We start from the raw sequence: 20,106 nt of genomic DNA on the forward strand, positions 1-20,106 counted from the left end.
CAGGTTGCAAAATATTGGGAAGAGATTTTCAATGTACCGATTCCATGGCACATGTTTTATGAACAGATACACAAAATGACACTGGATTTAAAACTTTTGACTTTTTCAAATTTAAATTATTATACAAAATTCTTGCAACCAATAGAATTGTATTATTATTACTAATACAACCATCCCAGCTCTGCAGATTTTGTTGCGAAGAGACAGAATCATTAGATAATGTGTTTTGGTAGTGTCCATGTGTAGCTTGTTTTTGGTCGCAGGTCCAGGAATGGATGAAGAATTGCAACAGTTACCTGGACCTAACTCTGCAGATAGCACTGATGGGTGATCTGAAAAATCATAATGAATCGATCAATAATATAATAATACTCTTAGCAAAAACGTTTCTTTAATTTACAATCTGTAGAATCTATGAGAATAGAAAGGTTCAGAACTTTTGTGAAACAGCACAGTTGAAAAATATATGGCAAATAGAAATCAACACTGGATGTTCTTCAGAGATAGATGGGAGGAGTGGAGCTGTAGTGGAGCTGAAGGGTGGGACTAAAAACAAACAAAAGATAACTAATGTAAAATATACTGTGTCTGTATGTATATAGTATGTATAAGCTGGAAGTAGAAGCCTAAGTGTTGTTGTCCATTAGTTTACTCCAATTAGGGGAAAATAATAAAGGAAAATATATCGAGAATTTAAAAAAATATATTATATTGAAAATAATATATGTATAAAAAAAGATATATGGGGGATTGGAAATGATGCAGGCAATGACATTGATGGAAGCCGCAATCTATTTGTTATGTTGAAGCTGATCTCCCCCCCAAAAGAGTTATGTTGAAGCTGATCTCCCACCCCAAAAATAGTTATATTAATAATACTTTAGAGGGTGCTGTAAAAAGTGCTGTAATTTCTAAACAGTTCACCCGATAACGATTAAAATACCCACAAATTAAAGCTGACAGTCTGCACCTTAACCTCATAGTCATTGTATTATTTCAGTGCTGGAGTACAGACCCAAAACAACAACTGGAGCTATAATGGACCCATAGGGTTCTGGTTCAAAAGCAGTGCACTATGTAGGGAATAGGTTGCCATTTGGGACATAAACGCTAACTGGTGACTTAGTCTCTTCCTGTGTTCCGGAACCCTAATTTTCCTATAGCTTCTGAACACTACCTCACAGCTGGGTCTTTGATTGACAGCTGTTCCGCCCACTCCGGTGGGAGTGTGTAGTGATTATGACCATATATGGAATTTCAACCCTCTCTCTCTCTCCTACTTCCCCTGAGGTGTGGGTGCGTTGTCAGGTGAGTAATCAGACTAGTGGCCATGAATCAGATGACACACACATGGTTTGATCCTGTGATTCACACACTACATGTTGGATCACAGTCAGTGGCACACCACATCCTAACAGAGCAAGACCATGCTGCCTCGTGTGTGTGGTAGATGTGGTAGAGACAAAGGGATAGGGTAATTATCTGAGTGGTAAAAAACCTGGGATGAAGAAAAACTCAGTGCTCACACCCTTGTTTACATCCCAAACACACACACACACACACACACACACACACACACACACACACACACACACACACACACACACACACACACACACACACACACACACACACACACACACACACACACACACACACACACACACACACACACACACACACACACACATTCCTCTGGATACCAAAGGAGCGGCACGAGTACTATTCAAATAACTCTTGTATATGAAATTACAAGTTTGTATTGTATACTCACACAGACCAAACTGACCCTCACACAGACCAAACTGACCCTCACACAGACCAAACTGACCCTCACACAGACCAAACTGACCCTCACAACAGACCAAACTGACCCTCACACAGACCAAACTGACCCTCACAACAGACCAAACTGACCCTCACAACAGACCAAATTGACCCTCACAACAGACCCTCACAACAGACCAAACTAACCGTCACAACTGACCCTCACAACAGACCAAACTAACCGTCACAACTGACCCTCACAACAGACCAAACTAACCGTCACAACTGACCCTCACAACAGACCAAACTGACCCTCACAACAGACCAAACTGATCCTCACAACAGACCAAACAGACCCTCACAACAGACCAAACTAACCCTCACAACAGACCCTCACAACAGACCAAACAGACCAAACAGACCCTCACAACAGACCAAACTGACCCTCACAACAGACCAAACTGACCCTCACAGACCAAACTGACCCTCACAACAGACCAAACTAACCCTCACAACAGACCCTCACAACAGACCAAACTGACCCTCACAGACCAAACTGACCCTCACAACAGACCAAACTGACCCTCACAACTGACCCTCACAACAGACCAAACTGACCTTCACAACAGACCAAACTGACCTTCACAACAGACCCTCACAACAGACCAAACTGACCCTCACAACAGACCCTCACAACAGACCAAACTGACCCTCACAACAGACCAAACTGACCTTCACAACAGACCAAACTGACCCTCACAACAGACCAAACTGACCCTCACAACAGACCAAACTGATCCTCACAACAGACCAAACTGACCCTCACAACAGACCAAACTGACCCTCACAACAGACCAAACTGACCCTCACAACAGACCAAACTGACCTTCACAACACACCAAACTGACCCTCACAACAGACCAAACAGACCCTCACAACAGACCAAACTGACCCTCACAACAGACCAAACTGACCCTCACAACAGACCAAACTGACCCTCACAACAGACCAAACTGACCCTCACAACAGACCAAACAGACCCTCACAACAGACCAAACTGACCCTCACAACAGACCAAACTGACCCTCACAACAGACCAAACTGACCCTCACAACAGACCAAACTGACCAAACTGACCCTCACAACAGACCAAACAGACCCTCACAGACCAAACTGACCCTCACAACAGACCAAACTGACCCTCACAACAGACCAAACAGACCAAACTGACCCTCACAACAGACCAAACAGACCCTCACAACAGACCAAACTGACCTTCACAACAGACCAAACTGACCCTCACAACAGACCAAACTGACCCTCACAACAGACCAAACAGACCCTCACAGACCAAACTGACCCTCACAGACCAAACTAACCGTCACAACTGACCCTCACAGACCAAACTGACCCTCACAGACCAAACTAACCGTCACAACTGACCCTCACAGACCAAACTGACCTTCACAACAGACCAAACTGACCCTCACAACAGACCAAACTGACCCTCACAAACCAAACAGACCCTCACAACAAACCAAACTGATTTCTAGTTGCTATACATCTTAATCTGTTTATGTGTATACAATAGTCTCATGTGCCTGATTTTACTTCTGAGTGCTGAGATTACCAGGTGCACACGAGTAGTTAGATATACCAATTAGTACAGTGTAACAACAGTTGCTACACCATCAATCGAATCATGTGTGTACTGTATCTAAAGAGAACATGTTGATTGTGTAAGACATGTTCTCAGGCTGTTCCATAGCAACAGTTAGTATGACGGCCATGATTGTTCAGAACTAACAACAGTACTGGGTATCTATGTGTGTCAGTGGATACATTCCTACCCCGGTGCATTACTTTTGACCAGAGGGCCCCTAATGTAGTTATCTCTTGTATTCCATATCTATCTGTGTTTGTATCAGTGTGTACGTCAACCAGTCCTCCATCAGGCTTGTGAGTGTCAGAGAGATAGTGTGGGTGTTTTCTTTTTTTCTCTCTCTCTCTGGTGACAGCAAGTTCAGGCAGGGTGTGTGACGGAGGAGAATATATGAGAAGAGTTCCCAAAGCAACAGACACTCAGAACACAGAGAAGATCACCCAGGAAACACAGAGGCACGGCAGGTACGACAGCGCTCTCTCATCTCTCCTTCTGTCTTTCTTTCCATCATTCTCTATCTCTCTTTCACTCTGTACTTTTCACTAAAGTATGTTAGTTATGTATAAATGCTGTTACGTCGTCTGACTGAGTAATGTGTTGGACTTCTGATTTACCTCCATGTTAAACCAATATTAGCGAACTTGCCAAAGATCCAAAGAAGATTTTCTAACCAGACAAGCATTTGTACATCTCTAACCAATCACATGGTTCACATGCTACAGTTAGTGAAACAGAAGGAAACGGTTAGATACTGTTTTACATATCTAGGATTTTATGAGTTTTCATATGTATATCTATCTGTATATATCTATGTCTGTATATCTATGTCAATGTTAATTACCAATCACATGGTTCACATGTTACAGTTAGTGAAACAGAAGGAAACATTTAGATACTGTTTTACATATCTATGAGTTTTCATATGAAATGGTTTGACAACAGTCTGAGTTAATTAACATTGACATAGATATACAGACAGATATATACAGACAGACAGATATATACAGACAGATATATACAGACAGACAGATATATACAGACAGATATATACAGACAGATATATACAGACAGATATATACAGACAGATATATACAGACAGATATCTACAGACAGATATCTACAGACAGATATATATATATATACAGACAGATATATGCAGACAGATATATACAGACAGATATATGTAGATGGATATATGCAGATAGATATATACAGACAGACATACAGTTATAACCTGTTTTTGTCATGGAGATAGTCATGATGTGACTCATAGGTCTACGTTCCAAATGGCACCCTATTCCCTATTTAGTGCATTACTTTTGAGCAGGGCCCATTGAAAGTAGTGCACTACCTAGGGAATAGGGTGCATGGAAGCTGGCAGCGTTTGAGGCTCCAACTAGAGAGCAAAGAGTCAAAGTCTGAGTGAGTCTGGAACCAGGAGTCTCTGTTATCTCCGTCATAAATTGAACACACAGAGGCGGCACACAGACACACACACAGTGAACTCTCTGTCACCCAGATGAGATGATGTGACAGAGACAGATGGAGTGACAGATAAACACACAGATAAACATTATCTGACACATTACTGTTGTATCTCATCCAGCACAATGCTTCTTTTTGTCTTATTTCACACCGAATCAAAAACCACCCCATCCACAACCTCTGGTGTGTGTGTGTGTGTGTGTGTGTGTGTGTGTGTGTGTGTGTGTGTGTGTGTGTGTGTGTGTGTGTGTGTGTGTGTGTGTGTGTGTGTGTGTGTGTGTGTGTGTGTGTGTGTGTGTGTGTGTGTGTGTGTGTGTGTGTGTGTGTGTGTGTGTGGTACAGAGAATGAGATCATCTATCTGGAAGAACTACATTAAGACATGAATCCCTTTCTCTCTCCCCATTTCTCCTCACCCCCCTTTCTCTCACCCAGCATTAAAGACATAAAAACAACAACACAGAGATACGTTGCATTGCGAAAGAGAAGAGAAGGAGAGAATAAAAAAAGAAAAGATGGCGATCGGAAAGAGTCCCAGAAACGGTTCCGTCAGGTCTCCAAAGTACCTGGACAAGAGTTCTGGGTTCTATGGTCGCCTGGATGAGCCCGAGATGGGAGGAGAGGAGGAGGAGAGGGGGAGAGAGGGGGACTGGGGGGGATCGTGCCCAGCCACAGAGCTCTCTACGGGGGGAGAGACGGACCGGGGAGAGCACGGGGTGTTTGACTTTAACCAGGGAATGATGGGAGAAGACGACACTACTCTCCTCCGAAGGAAACCCAGCCGGCTCAGCTCCCGCTGGAGAAGAAGCTCCAGGAAGGCCAAACCCCAGGCGATCTCCCCTAGGCAGGGGGACCAGATCCTGGCTACGGAGATGGAGGCCCCTGTCCTGGAGGTCACCGCGGTGGGAGTGAGAAGGAGCCGCTGGGGGAGGAGCACCAGGAAAAAACAGGGGGCCGAGCCCCAGACGGTCTCCCCCAGGGAGGAGGGCCCGATCCTGGGTACAGAGATGGAGACGCAGACCCCTGTCCTGGAGGTCCTGGAGGTGGAAGTGAGGGTAGAGACTGAAGAAGGACAGAGGGAGAAAGAGAGGAGAACAGAAGAGGAGAGGACGCTGGTCCACTTTGCGAGCCGAGAAGAAGCGGATGACCAGGTTCTGATAAAGGACGAGAATAGAGGGAGGGAAGAAGAGAAGGAGGAGATGAAGGGACAGGAGGGGATGAAGGTGATGAGGAAGAGGAGCACGCTGAAGAACTACCGCAAGGTGAGAGAACGAGAGAGGATGGTAGTGTGTGTTTTGCCTTCCAGGTACCCTTGGAAAACCTCCACTTGTTATTGTTGTAGCAGCAGCAGTAGTATCCAGGTTTACCCTTCCTACCTAGTTCCATTTAGACAGAGGACAGGACACGGATTACTTAACACATTCTCCCCTCCCTGTGGAATTCTCCCAGAGCGAGTAACAATGGGTTAAAGTTCCACTTCCACAGTTACATTCCAAGAACAGCAGCCAGTAATTAGTCATTTATGGAAACATTTATATGACCCTCTATGCCCATATTATTAACGGTCTGGTCAGAGTCCAATGACTGATCTGTGTACGTCACCCACCCCATGAGCTCAAATGCTAAATTAACTCTGTAGGCCATTTTAAAATCTATTTCTTATTTTATTCAGTTGATAGACAGTTAAGGCCTAATGTGCCAAAAACAAAGACAGATATTATCGCTATAGTAACATTATCGCTATAGTAACATTATCGCTATAGTAACATTATCGCTATAGTAACATTATCGCTATAGTAACATTATCGCTATAGTAATATTATAGCTATTGTAACATTATCGCTATAGTAATATTATAGCTATAGTAACATTATCGCTTTAGTAATATTATAGCTATAGTAACATTAGCGCTATAGTAATATTATAGCTATAGTAATATTATAGCTATAGTAATAGTCCCAGGACAACTCCTTAGCTAGTATCAGGTGACACACCTGTTCTCCCCACCTGCGACCCTCTCCTCTCCTCTCTTCCCTTCCCCTCCCTAACCCTAACATGTTGTCTGTTTGCTTTATGAATCCATCCCCCTTTCCTCTCCTCCTCCACATTGGGAAATGTTCCCTCTCTCTTTATCATCTGCCTTCCTCCTCCTCCTCTCCTCCCCCTTCCTCCCCCTCTTCTCCCTCTCATCCCCCCTTCCTTCACGTCTCCTCACACATTATTTAGGAACAACCCTGGGCCTTTCTCCTCCCCTGTCTGTCCTTCTCTTTCTTCTCCATCAGCAGGGAGAACACACACACAGGTGTCATTCCTGTGCCTTACTATCTGACCCCAGATCGTTGTTTGAGGGCACTAGCTCCTACCCAGAAACCACCAGACCAATATTCCTTCCTGATTACACAGAGGTCAGGGGTCATGTCATAAGAGAAAGAGACCAGGATAAACACAACATATAACTACATCAAATGAATAATGATACACATCCACTCTGAACACATAAACAAGTTACCTTGTTCTGGTCTTGACTGGGTCATGTTCCAATTGAAATGTTTTCTTTTTGTAAACACATTTGTTCACAATGTTTTTATCAATATCAATCAAACAATGTTTTCTGGTCACCTGTATTGATTATTCATTCTATCCCCTTCAGACTTTCGACCGAGCGTTCCGTCGAGGGTGGGAGACCTTCGTCACTAACCTGTACAGCGTGACGCTCACACCTGACTCATCATCATCATCATCACCATCAAGGGAAATGCACCATTCCTCAGCATTAGCAGAATACAGATAGGATTCACAAACCTGTTCATCTAATCTGTAAACTGCAATTGTTCCAATCAGGTTATGTAACGCCCATATTGTAATTTGAGATTGAGGCTGTCTTGGACAGAGTGTTCCGTTTGTGTTCGCAACTCAACGCAAATGACCTGTGTTCACCTCAATGTATGGTTCAATGGATTAATCAATCAGTGATATTGATCTAGTACATACTGGTTTATCAATGATCAATATGAAAAGCACCCGATTAACACCAGGAAGTACACACCGTTTAACTCATTCTGATTCTGAATTCTACAATAGCACACTATTGTACTAGTGCACTAAATAGGGAATGAGTTTAATACTTCCTCACAGGGTGAGGTTCAACCTCTCTGGAGGACCGTCTGTATGATGGTTTCAGTGTTGTGCAACCTGAGGGATAACGTATGTTTCACTATCCATGTGCCTATTGAACGTAGCCCAAGATGAGACCTGATAACTTATGTTTCACTATCCATGTGCCTATTGAATGTAGCCCAAGTGTGTTATGTTTGTTTCATAAAAGGAGAATGTTTTCATACCATGAAATGAACTAACTATGGGGGACATGAGGGTACGAAATAACGGTCTCAAATGTTGGTTCTCTGGCTTTGTCTAAAAAGGAGGTTGCGCACACAAACACATTTAATACATTATTTATTAATATTAATTTATTTACTATACGATCGCTTTGCACATTTTTCTGGGTAATCTCTCTCAATAATATCTTACCAAAGAGTTTATTTATTGTTAATTATTGGCCTAAATCACAACATCCAATCTCTCTCTTGCAGCATTGAAGTCAAGCTCAGAATCCTATGAGAGCTATACTGAGCTAGTGGAGGAAAAAATGTTTCTATATTGTGCGTGAATGACTAAATTGTTATGATATTTTGTTTAAAAATCAATACTTTGTTTTTCTTGTGCCATCTTGTAGCCTTTGTCCTAAAATAAAATATGCTTTACAATAAGATAATTTCTCAAATATATTTTGTTCTTCAACCTCCTAAGAAAATAACGTTTTTGGTCAGCTTTATACTGCCCTACAAAGGCAAAAGGCAGTAACTGCGCTTTAGCTTTAGCCTCTGGCACTCCCCGGTGAATTTACGAAGAGGGTGCGCGTCTAACAGACTGTCAGCTGGTTATCGATCGTGTGGTGTAACGTTACTGATTCAAATAACCCATTGAATGTCTGAATAAAATTATAGGGATATTAGATTGAAGCTAGAATAATTTCACGATCGTCATTTATGGTAGCAGGTACTTCAAATATATTTATTCATGCTAATTTAGGTAGGTTTTTTACATTTTGGTCAGCTCTAGCTAGATGGCTGTCACTGGCTGTGTGTGTGGTGAACTGATTCAAGGAAACCATCAAATGAAATTTCAGAATATAATTCATTATTGGGCTAATAGATTGAAGTTAGTATCAATTGCAGATCTCCTCTTATGAGAGCAGGTAGCATTGTTAGTCTATGCTCGCTAGTTAGTTAGCTAGATAATTAATGATGTTCTCAGATCTACTTAGCTAGCTAATTGTTACCAGTGTCTGGATGTCAGAGTTTCAGAGCAAATTCAACCATCCTTTCTGTGTTTCTGTGTTGTTCTTGCTGTGCCATGATGTTGTGTCCCTAGATTAGCAATGTACGTGTGTGTAGCTGTCAGTCAGTGTCATACAGGTTTGATTGTATCACTATCAGAATACAATGATATCAAGGTAAAATGCATTAACTGCAGCCAAGGACCGGTTAAAACCAAGTTAAAAGACAGTAAATTAAGTTACTGCAATTTACCTTAGTTTCACAGTAACTTTTTGCAAGTACGGCTAATATGAACCCCCATTTTCTCTAAAACACAATACACTAAAGGCATGATACTTGTCCACACGATTAAGTGTCATTAACTCATTTTCGACCAAATGAGCAATTACTGCCTTTTTGCTTGGTAGGGCAGTATAACGATATCAAAGATGACAGATGGAATAAATGAAGCCTGTTTACCAGCCACGTCGCGACACTATAGGACGTTTATCGACAGCGCCTAGCGACTGTTACTACAGTATTTAGAATCTTTGAAGTAACCAATAAAAATGCACAATGTTATATTTCTTTGATTTCATTGGCACATTCAAATAAAAAAGTATTTTCCATGGAGAAAACGATGCACTAGCTAAACCGTTTGAGTTGATAATTTTACAAATTCTGCTAATAATATCTCTCTGTTGATTTGTACCGGCGATGATGAGTTGCCGTCGTCATTTGATACTCTGCGTCCTCTTATTGCTATTTGATGAAGGTAAATAACTTTGTTAATAATTAATTGGCTAGCAACATTTGCCAACGTACCGTTAGCATAGCTAAAGGTTATTTGATAGCTAGCTAAGTGTCACACTCAGGCTTGCGAGACTAACGCGTAACGTTAGCTGTGATTGTTTGAAAAAGAGAGCTGTCAGATTAGCTCGAAGAAAATACAAGTTATTATTGCAATTGAATTGTGTGTAAATTATGATGCTTCAACTGGCCATAAAATATTACACAAACACCGCTCTATAAATAAATCACTCAAACACAATATAGCTAATAATATATTGTGTCAACAGTCACAAACAATAGCATATGTTGTGTCAATGATGTAACGTTAACGTTGTTTATCATATTAGATGTAGATCATTTTCATTGATGTTTCTTTTTTTTAATTATTTGTATTATTAATCTCAGGCCCCGTCCCCGCAGTAGGCCTTTTGACTTTTGGTAGGCCGTCATTGTAAATAAGAATTTGTTCTTAACTGACTTACCTAGTTAAATAAAGATTCAATAAAACGTGTTGTAGTTGATAAGCATGTAGCCATGCTTAGCCACAATTTAGCCATGCTTAGCCACTACTTAGCCAGATGTTCTGTATTCTTGCCTAGTCAGAGTATGGCTCAAGATTATGATTCTCAGTCACATCCAAACCAGCCCACTACAGTACAGTCATTGTTTCTCCGCTCCTCTCCTGTAGGGTCACTGAGGTACATCCCATTCCCAGCAGCACCCCTCATCCCTGCTGCCTACACATTGGAGCCACAGGGAGACCCCTCAACAAGCCAAGATGTCCTCACTCCTTCCCCATCACATCTTCTGACCCAAACTCGCCACAATCCTACAGCAGCATCCAAAGACCAGCACAACACACCATCCCATCAATATATTATTGATCTATCTGGATTTTCAACCATTGGCAATACTGACCACTTTGACTCAATATCCACAACTTCTCCAAGTGGTGGTCTCAAATTCAACGCCAGCCGGAATGCCAGTCAACTTATTAATGATCAAGCGTCATCATCATCAGCTGACGATATTGGCCACACTGAACGGATAGACAACAAAACTAAAATGGCGACCGCTAGTGGTTGGAATAGGAGCAGTGATGTTACACCTTCCTCTTCTTCTGCTGTTTCTTATTCTGAGCTAAACAACTCTCTTGATGGAACCAACATTAGCCAGAGCAACGCTAGTGGCCACACTGAAGATCTCTCTGTGACTTTGGAGGACTGTCCTCATCCCAATGGATCTGTGGTGGTGCTGGAAACAAGTGATTCGTTAGCTGATCTAAACGTTGATCCTATGTCAGCCCCTGACGTCATTGACTTCTACACTCATCGGACAGATTCTGCCTCGGTCACCGATGACCTTGGCAACACTAGTCTTAGTTTACATCGTAACAACACTAACGTTACTGTCACAGTAGATACTAGTGCAGTAGTTACTGAGACGGCAGCGCAGGCTGAACCGACCACAGACTTGATGCTGGGCCTGGAGGAGGAGGAAGAGCGGGAAGAAGAGGAGGAAGCCAGTGGCTATCTTAATACTACTCAGGATGCTTCACTCTCAGACCCCCTGATCGACGATATTAATCAGGCTTATGACTCAACAGGTGACTATAATGTTAGCACTGAGGCTAATGGCTCTGTGATAACAGGTGACTATAATGTTAGCACTGAGGCTAATGGCTCTGTGATAACAGGTGACTATAATGTTAGCACTGAGGCTAATGGCTCTGTGATAACAGGTGACTATAATGTTAGCACTGAGGCTAATGGCTCTGTGATAACAGGTGACTATAATGTTAGCACTGAGGCTAATGGCTCCGTGATAACAGGTCACTATAATGTTAGCGCTGAGGCCAACTACTCGTCCTCAGTTGCTATTAGTGGCTTCAGCGACAAATTGTACTTTATAAGAGAAGAAGCAAATGCTCACAATGAAAGTCAGGAAGCCGTTACCTTCTCCTCTTCCGCCATTGGCTACACTGAATATGAAGATTCCATCGAAGCGACCAATGACTACCAGAGTACTGTTACCAGCGGAGACGAAGGAACCACATCACCTACGGTTACTAGTACCAGCGTGGAGCGGAGTGGCGAGAATGAGAACCAGGATGTGCTTCCTATTGCGGCTCCTATGATTGGCTATCCTTCCTTGGAGTCTGTGGATCCTGATGAAAGCACCACAAAGTCAACTGTTGTGCTGAACTACATTGACTCTGAACCTAGTTACTCTAACCACTATGTGATTGTAGCCAGCAGTGAAAAAGCTGCCCACTCTTCATCCTCCTCTCCTCTCGAACCTGACAGTGACCACCTCCAATCTGCTGATGATGCTGAACTAGAGGTACTAGGCTCTGGGTTGGAGGAAGAGGAGGAGAATAGGAGCGGAGAGAACAACTGTAGCAGCTGTAGCTATGGTAACACCAGTGCCAGTCACCATCCCACCACCACCATTGACAACACTGACTATGATTGGGGCTCGGCTGAAGTCAGTACGACAGGTAACCAGGGAAACAGCAGCAGCATCTCCATGGTACCCTCTGCTGAAAGCACGGTCAGCTCTGTCCATGGTAACTCCACAGTCATTGTTCTATCTGACTACAGTGACAACAACATCACCACTACTACTCTGACCCCCACCAACCGTACCACCCCCACCGCCGTGCTAGAGGAACCCACAGGAGAGAGCCGACGTGGGACTGCATGTTCTCCCAGCAAGGCCCTACCCTCCACCACCACCACCAGTCTGGAAGCCAAAGAGGAGGAGAAGGACCAGAAAGCGTCTGATGCTGCAAAGAAGGCAGTGTCATTGTGGAACAGGGGCCGCATGTTGTGGCCTCGGTTTCCATGGATGCGCAGGTATTAGAACTACGGATCTCTGGGACCGGAACATTTTTGAGGGGGAACATTTTTGAGGGGGAACAGTTCTGAGGGGAAACGGTTCTGAGGGGAAATGGTTCTGAGGGGAAACGGTTCTGAGGGGATTAATGAAAGATAAGAGATATAATATTTTGTATTGTTTTTTAGATGTTGACATGGTTGCAGTAGTTTGTGGGTGTTTAATGTTCTTCCATGTCCAATATGTTGTTGTACATTCCTACAATATATATTTTAAATAAATAGTCCTCAATAGTTACTTGTGTGTTGTGTTGGTCTTTGTCTGAACTGTGTTGTGCAGCATGCCTGCTGCTCCCATTGATTAAACAGAACAAGCATAGAGTCTATACCACCATCTACTGGATATATGTAGGAAGTTGTTCAATTAAATGTCCTGTATTAGGCCTCCCGGGTGGCGCAGTGGTCTAAGACACTGCATCGCAGTGCTAGCTGTTTCACCAGAGAATCTGGGTTTGAGTCCAGGCGCTGTCGCAGCCGGCCGCGACCGGAAGGCCCATGGGGCGGCACACAATTGGCCCAGCGTCGTCCGGGTTAGGGGAGGGTTTGGCCGGCAGGGATATCCTTGTCTCATCGCGCACTAGCGAAACTCCTGTGGCGGACCGGGGGGCGCAGTGCCCGCCGACACGCTCGCCAGGTGTAAGGTGTTTCCTCACACATTGGTGCGGCTGGCTTCCGGGTTGGATGTGCATTGTGTCAAGAAGCAGTGCGGCTTGGTTGGGTTGTGTTTCGGAGGACGCACGGCTCTCGACCTTCGCCTCTCCCGAGTCCGTACGGGAGTTGCAGCGATGAGACAAGACAGTAACTACTACCAATTGGATACCACGAAATTGGTGAGAAAAAATAAAAAAGCCCTGTTTACAACAACACACATAAGGATAAGGTATGCTATTGTATTTATCCTTCATTTATTCAGATCATATTGAGATGAGCACTCCTTTTCCAATGAGACCTGAGTATATAATGAAAAGCAATGAATGCTCACCGAAACAACATGAGAAGTAATTAACTTACAGGTATACACCACAGTTATACATTGTATATGGCTAGACGTAGGCCTATATGCCGTAGAACAAATCTTTAGCTACAATGCCTGGTCCCAGACCTGTTTGTGCTATCCTGTTTAGCATGGCAAGTAGTTGTTGACATGACAGCACAAACAGATCTGGGACCAGGCAGGCTAACAATCTGAACTGTAGCCTCTGAAACCACACTGAATGACGCTGACTGGGCCTACGAATCACTTCACTTATTAGATTACAGATGAAGACAAACCAAATCAATATCGGACGTCTGAGACATTTAAATATCTGGCGGTAATGCCGGACAACAACAAAAAAGTATTAAAAACAAGGAAATGTAATGTATAAGTTAAGTTATATTTTAACAGGAGTTGTGCATGGAAAATCAAAAAAACATGAAGGAATGCTATAGTGCTGTGCCTTTCTCCAACTAAGAAGCCATGTATCCTTGTTCAGTGCCTCTCCAGCAGATGAAGTATGGTATTGCACTGTCCCTCCATCCCAATTCTCCTGTATGGTATTGCAGTGTCCCTCCATCTCAATTCTCCTGTATGGTATTGTCCCTCCATCTCAATTCTCCTGTATGGTATTGTATTGTCCCTCCATCCCAATTCTGTATGGTATTTCATTGTCCCTCCATCTCAATTCTCCTGTATGGTATTGTATTGTCCCTCCATCCCAATTCTGTATGGTATTGCATTGTCCCTCCATCCCAATTATTCATGATAAAGTCCCCTCAAAATCATTGTAGGGTTGAAGGATAAAAAAATACAATTACAATTACTTTGTTGAAATTCCATAGTAACGGAATTGCACTGACTCAGATTTTCCACTCAAAATGTATGCCAAAACAAAAAACGTTGATTTCAAAGTTTTAAAAGTCATACAACTCTATGCACAATAACTACTTTCAAGAATTTACACTGAACATTTTACAAACACACATTTACTGGAAGAACTGCGAAGATGCAAAGTTTGGTAAAATCTACCTCAGTGTGTTCATGTTTTCCAAAAACTTAAATATCTGCATAAAGAATCAGGTGTCAACAATTTTTTATTTAACTACAAAAGTCAGTTAAGAACAAATTCTTATTTACAATGACGGCATAGGAACAGTGGGTTAACTGCCTTGTTCAGGGGTAGAAGGACAGATTTTTACATTGTCAGCTCGGGGTATTCGATCTAGCAACCTTAGGGTTACTGGACCAACGCACTAACCACTAGGCTACCCGCTCTAACCACTAGGCTACCTGCTTTAACTACTAGGCTACCTGCTCTAACTACTAGGCTACCTGCTCTAACCACTAGGCTACCTGCTCTAACCACTAGAGCTACCTGCTCTAACCACTAGAGCTACCTGCTCTAACCACTAGAGCTACCTGCTCTAACTACTAGGCTACCTGCTCTAACCACTAGGCTACCTGCTCTAACCACTAGGCTACCTGCTCTAACCACTAGGCTACCTGCTCTAACCACTAGGCTACCTGCCACCCCAGTTTATAATAGCAGTAAGGCAGCTTGGGGGTTTGTTGTATATGGCCAATATACCACAGCTAAGGGCTGTGTCCAGGCACTGCGTGGTCACATAGTGGTCAAGCCTACTACAAACTAGCCCATAGTGGTCAAGCCTACTACAAACTAACCCATAGTGGTCAAGGCTACTACAAACTAGCCCGTAGTGGTCAAGCCTACTACAAACTAGCCCATAGTGGTCAAGCCTACTACAAACTAGCCCATAGTTGTCAAGCCTACTACAAACTAGCCCATAGTGGTCAAGCCTACTACAAACTAACCCATAGTGGTCAAGCCTACTACAAACTAGCCCATAGTGGTCAAGCCTACTACAAACTAACCCATAGTGGTCAAGCCTACTACAAACTAGCCCATAGTGGTCAAGCCTACTACAAACTAGCCCATAGTGGTCAAGCCTACTACAAACTAGCCCATAGTGGTCAAGCCTACTACAAACTAGCCCATAGTGGTCAAGCCTACTACATACTAACCCGTAGTGGTCAAGCCTACTACAAACTAGCCCATAGTGGTCAAGCCTACTACAAACTAACCCATAGTGGTCAAGCCTACTACAAACTAGCCCATAGTGGTCAAGCCTACTACATACTAACCCATAGTGGTCAAGCCTACTACAAACTAGCCCATAGTGGTCAAGCCTACTACAAACTAGCCCATAGTGGTCAAGGCTACTACAAACTAACCCATAGTGGTCAAGGCTACTACAAACTAACCCATAGTGGTCAAGCCTACTACAAACTAGCCCATAGTGGTCAAGGCTACGACAAACTAGCCCATAGTGGTCAAGGCTACGACAAACTAGCCCATAGTGGTCAAGCCTACTACAAACTAACCCATAGTGGTCAAGCCTACTACAAACTAGCCCATAGTGGTCAAGCCTACTACAAACTAGCCCATAGTGGTCAAGCCTACTACAAACTAGCCCATAGTGGTCAAGCCTACTACAAACTAACCCATAGTGGTCAAGCCTACTACAAACTAACCCATAGTGGTCAAGCCTACTACAAACTAACCCATAGTGGTCAAGCCTGCTACAAACTAACCCATAGTGGTCAAGCCTACTACAAACTAACCCATAGTGGTCAAGCCTACTACAAACTAGCCCATAGTGGTCAAGCCTACTACAAACTAGCCCATAGTGGTCAAGCCTACTACAAACTAGCCCATAGTGGTCAAGCCTACTACAAACTAGCCCATAGTGGTCAAGGCTACTACAAACTAGCCCATAGTGGTCAAGGCTACTACAAACTAACCCATAGTGGTCAAGGCTACTACAAACTAGCCCATAGTGGTCAAGGCTACTACAAACTAGCCCATAGTGGTCAAGGCTACTACAAACTAGCCCATAGTGGCCAAGCCTACTACAAACTAGCCCATAGTGGCCAAGCCTACTACAAACTAGCCCATAGTGGTCAAGGCTACTACAAACTAACCCATAGTGGTCAAGCCTACTACAAACTAACCCATAGTGGTCAAGCCTACTACAAACTAACCCATAGTGGTCAAGGCTACTACAAACTAACCCATAGTGGCCAAGCCTACTACAAACTAACCCATAGTGGTCAAGCCTACTACAAACTAACCCATAGTGGTCAAGCCTACTACAAACTAACCCATAGTGGTCAAGCCTACTACAAACTAACCCATAGTGGTCAAGGCTACTACAAACTAACCCATAGTGGTCAAGGCTACTACAAACTAACCCATAGTGGTCAAGGCTACTACATGACTAGGCAAGCTAAACACTATAACATCCTTTCAAAAACAGATCAATTGATTAAAATATTAATGTCAACTTCCTATAGCCAGTGAGAAATGTCAATCACAGTTAAATGTGCATGTTTAAAACCTAGAATAAATACAATGATATGAGATGACAGGAAATGTCACATTGTTCAGTATTGAATTCAGAACACCACATGGTTCATTCAAAACGGCCAAATTCACCAAGTCTGATTTACTACCACCAAGAAAGAAAAATAGGACAAGCATTAATTTGTAGATTTATTTATACATCAAAACACAGTCATGGGGTTGAATTGACTTGGCCTGGTTCTCCCCAGTTCCAACTAGACGACCCACTTCCTTGCTGACCAAACAGGAGTGCAAGAGGGCTTGCCGGTGTACAACAGGAGAGCTAGAGGGAAAATAGTGTGAGAATTAAACCCTGGTGATACTGTAGGGACTAATACACAAGGTATGAGATGACTTGATCAGAGCGTAACCAATCAGTCAGCGTTACATCAGACTGGGGCGGTAATGATGACTCATCAGGTCAGTGTCTAACAAACTGCATGGGTCAGAGTGATGATCCAAGAGGAACATTCAACAGGACATTAACAACATCTTCCTAGTATTGATCTGCCCCCCTTTTCCATTACAACACATTTACACTGAGTGGACAATACATTAACCAGACCAGGTGACAGCTAGCCCTTATTGACGTCACTTGTTAAATCAGTGTAGATGCAGACAGGTTAAAATGGTATCTAAACCACAAGACATGGATTGTGTACCACTCAGAGGGTGAATGGACAAGACAAAGATTGAAGTTCCTTTGAATGAGGTATGGTAGGTGCCAGGTGCACCAGTTTCTCATGTGTATCAACACTGGTCCACCACCCAAAGGACATCCAGCTACTGGAGCTTACTGTTCTGAGAGCAAACTCAATATTAGGAATGTGTTCTTAATGTCCTCTATACTCAGTGCATTATAATACTGGAACCGTAAGTCATTCCCACTACACACCTTCACACTCCACCAGCACAGCAACACGTCAGCAGCCAACGAGATCTAAAAAGACAACAGTTTTAAAACCAAATAATCCCAATCTTAGATTACTAGACTACATTCAGAGCATTCTGAAACCAGATCAGGAGTCTAGTTCAGTCATTGCAGCCATCCAGCCAGTGGTCCAGGGTCTGGGGTCAAGCCCCCACCCAGACACCCTCCCTCCAGGCAGGCAGCCCACCTTACCCCTGCCACCTAAGCAGGCTTGTCAGTGTCTGCCCAACCCACAGGAGGACCGATGGGAGGCCAGACCTTTATCCAGCCCAGAGCACAGGACAGGATTGCCACCTGACTGGATGAAGTAACCTCATCATTTACAACATTCCAGAATGGTTCATGTGGAAGGAGAGTTAAGATGCTGTCTAAAGTCACACACCTTTCAAAACACTGCAGACACTAGGACCTCAACCAGGGGGCAGGAACCTAGAGGGAGAAAGTAGGAAAGCATGAAATGACATTGTATAAACTAGTAGTGAGACATGAGATCAGTCTATAGCAGTGGATTCTAATCCTGGGGACCCAACTGTCAACAAGTGTTTTTCCCCCCCTAGAAAAACACTTGGGTGGTATACCAGGGTGTTTGGAAAACAGGGTTTCACCAATAACAAATACATTTCTGAAGTTTATATTGATAGCCATTTAACCTTATGGATAAGGGCAGTATTTTCACAGCCGGATAAAAAACACGTACCCTATTTAATCTGGTTATTACTCCTGCCCAGAAACTAGAATATGCATATAATTGTTTGATTTGGATAGAAAGCACCCTAAAGTTTCTACAACTGTTTGAATGGTGTCTGAGTATAACAGAACTCATATGGCAGGCCAAAACCTGAGAAGATTCTGTACAGGAATTACCCTGTCTGACCATTTCTTGGACTTCTTTATCATCTCTATCCAAAACAAAGGATCTCTGCGGTAACATGACATTTTCTCAGGCTCCCATAGGCTCTCAGAAAGCGCCAGAACGTTGAATGATGACTTTGCAGCCCATGGCTGAAAAACAGTAGCGCATCTTGTAAGTGGTCGATCTCAGGATGAGACGGGCGCACGCATGCACGTGTAGAGTCCATTTTATATTTAGTCTTTGAACGAAAACAACGACTCCCGGTCAGAATATTATCGCTTTTTTACGAAAAAATAAATAAAAAAAAATCACAAAAAAAAAAAAAAATCACAAAAATTGATTTTAAACAGTGTTTGACATGCTTCGAAGTACGGTAATGGAATATTTTGAATTTTCTTGTCACAATACACGTCCGCGCGTCACCGTTCGGATAGTGTCTTGACGCACGAACAAAACGCCGCTATTTGGATATAACTATGGATTATTTGGAACCAAAACATTGGGTGTAAACTGGAAGTGCATTCTGACGAAGACAGCAAAGGTAATCCAATTTTTCTTATAGTAAATCTTAGTTTGGTGAGTACCAAACTTGGTGGGTGTCAAAATTGCTAGCCTGTGATGGCGAGCTATCTACTCAGAATATTGCAAAATGTGCTTTCACCGAAAAGCTATTTTAAAATCGGACACTGCGATTGCATAAAGGAGTTCTGTATCTATAATTCTTAAAATAATTGTTTTTTGTGAATGTTTATCGTGAGTAATTTAGTAAATTCACCGGAAGTGTTCGGTGGGAATGCTAGTTCTGAACGTCACATGCTAACGTAAAAAGCTGTTTTTTTTATATAAATATGAACTTGATTGAACAAAACATGCATGTATTGTATAAGATAATGTCCTAGGAGTGTCATCTGATGAAGATTTTCAAAGGTTAGTGCTGCATTTAGCTGTGGTTTTGGTTTTTGTGACATTATATGCTAGCTTGAAAATGGGTGTCTGAT

At 43.0% G+C, this 20,106-nt stretch overlaps 5 protein-coding genes and 1 non-coding gene across 14 annotated transcripts in view; 3 read left to right on the forward strand and 3 right to left on the reverse strand.

Moving 5' to 3' along the window:
* LOC115194677 (zinc finger protein 37-like) overlaps nucleotides 1-20,106 on the reverse strand; it is a 1,069,572-nt gene that overhangs the window by 442,141 nt on the left and 607,325 nt on the right. The gene's annotated exons all lie outside the window — the stretch shown is intronic.
* LOC115194676 (gastrula zinc finger protein XlCGF26.1-like) overlaps nucleotides 1-20,106 on the forward strand; it is a 900,659-nt gene that overhangs the window by 333,921 nt on the left and 546,632 nt on the right. The window lies entirely within an intron of this gene.
* Nucleotides 3,677-8,683, forward strand: sb:cb1058 (uncharacterized). Its single transcript, XM_029754600.1, has 3 exons — nucleotides 3,677-3,894; nucleotides 5,349-6,175; nucleotides 7,564-8,683. The coding sequence occupies exons 2-3, from the start codon at nucleotides 5,429-5,431 to the stop codon at nucleotides 7,702-7,704; spliced, it is 888 nt and encodes a 295-aa protein (XP_029610460.1). The 5' UTR covers nucleotides 3,677-3,894; nucleotides 5,349-5,428; the 3' UTR covers nucleotides 7,705-8,683.
* On the forward strand, nucleotides 9,348-13,159 carry LOC115194670 (serine-rich adhesin for platelets-like). 3 transcript variants are annotated; one of them, XM_029754546.1, is made up of 3 exons: nucleotides 9,348-10,007; nucleotides 10,713-11,630; nucleotides 11,676-13,159. In XM_029754546.1, exons 1-3 carry the CDS (start codon nucleotides 9,950-9,952, stop codon nucleotides 12,887-12,889), a joined length of 2,190 nt encoding a protein of 729 aa, XP_029610406.1. In that variant the 5' UTR covers nucleotides 9,348-9,949; the 3' UTR covers nucleotides 12,890-13,159. The 3 variants fall into 3 exon arrangements, with proteins under 3 accessions (XP_029610406.1, XP_029610407.1, XP_029610405.1); XM_029754547.1 differs by having other exon boundaries at nucleotides 11,721-13,159; XM_029754545.1 differs by having other exon boundaries at nucleotides 9,349-10,007; nucleotides 10,713-13,159.
* Nucleotides 17,462-20,106, reverse strand: part of LOC115194671 (piggyBac transposable element-derived protein 4) — a 65,402-nt gene continuing 62,757 nt past the window's right edge. For 4 of the 7 annotated variants that reach the window (XM_029754552.1, XM_029754549.1, XM_029754554.1 and 1 more), the window contains 2 exons: nucleotides 18,220-18,264; nucleotides 17,462-17,607 (listed from right to left, as the gene is read on the reverse strand). The gene's annotated coding sequence lies outside the window, so the exon portion shown is untranslated. Of the gene's footprint in view, nucleotides 17,608-18,219; nucleotides 18,265-18,579; nucleotides 18,685-20,106 lie in introns of all 7 variants that reach the window. The other 3 variants (XR_003878430.1, XM_029754548.1, XM_029754550.1) reach the window with 2 other exon arrangements.
* LOC115195039 (small nucleolar RNA SNORD31) lies at nucleotides 17,680-17,749 on the reverse strand. Its single transcript, XR_003878579.1, has one exon. It is a non-coding gene; the product is annotated as a small nucleolar RNA SNORD31 (small nucleolar RNA).

This window comes from Salmo trutta, chromosome 5 (assembly GCF_901001165.1).
Source record: "Salmo trutta chromosome 5, fSalTru1.1, whole genome shotgun sequence".
In the NCBI taxonomy this organism is placed as follows: domain Eukaryota; kingdom Metazoa; phylum Chordata; class Actinopteri; order Salmoniformes; family Salmonidae; genus Salmo; species Salmo trutta.

Bases quoted from the DNA above. Each gene is read 5' to 3' on its own strand.
- sb:cb1058 (XM_029754600.1), top strand. From the start codon at position 5,429: ATGGCGATCGGAAAGAGTCCCAGAAACGGTTCCGTCAGGTCTCCAAAG. The intron at 6,176-7,563 runs GTGAGAGAACGA...TATCCCCTTCAG, and splicing joins CGCTGAAGAACTACCGCAAG to ACTTTCGACCGAGCGTTCCG.
- LOC115194670 (XM_029754545.1), top strand. From the start codon at position 9,950: ATGATGAGTTGCCGTCGTCATTTGATACTCTGCGTCCTCTTATTGCTA. The intron at 10,008-10,712 runs GTAAATAACTTT...CCTCTCCTGTAG, and splicing joins CTTATTGCTATTTGATGAAG to GGTCACTGAGGTACATCCCA.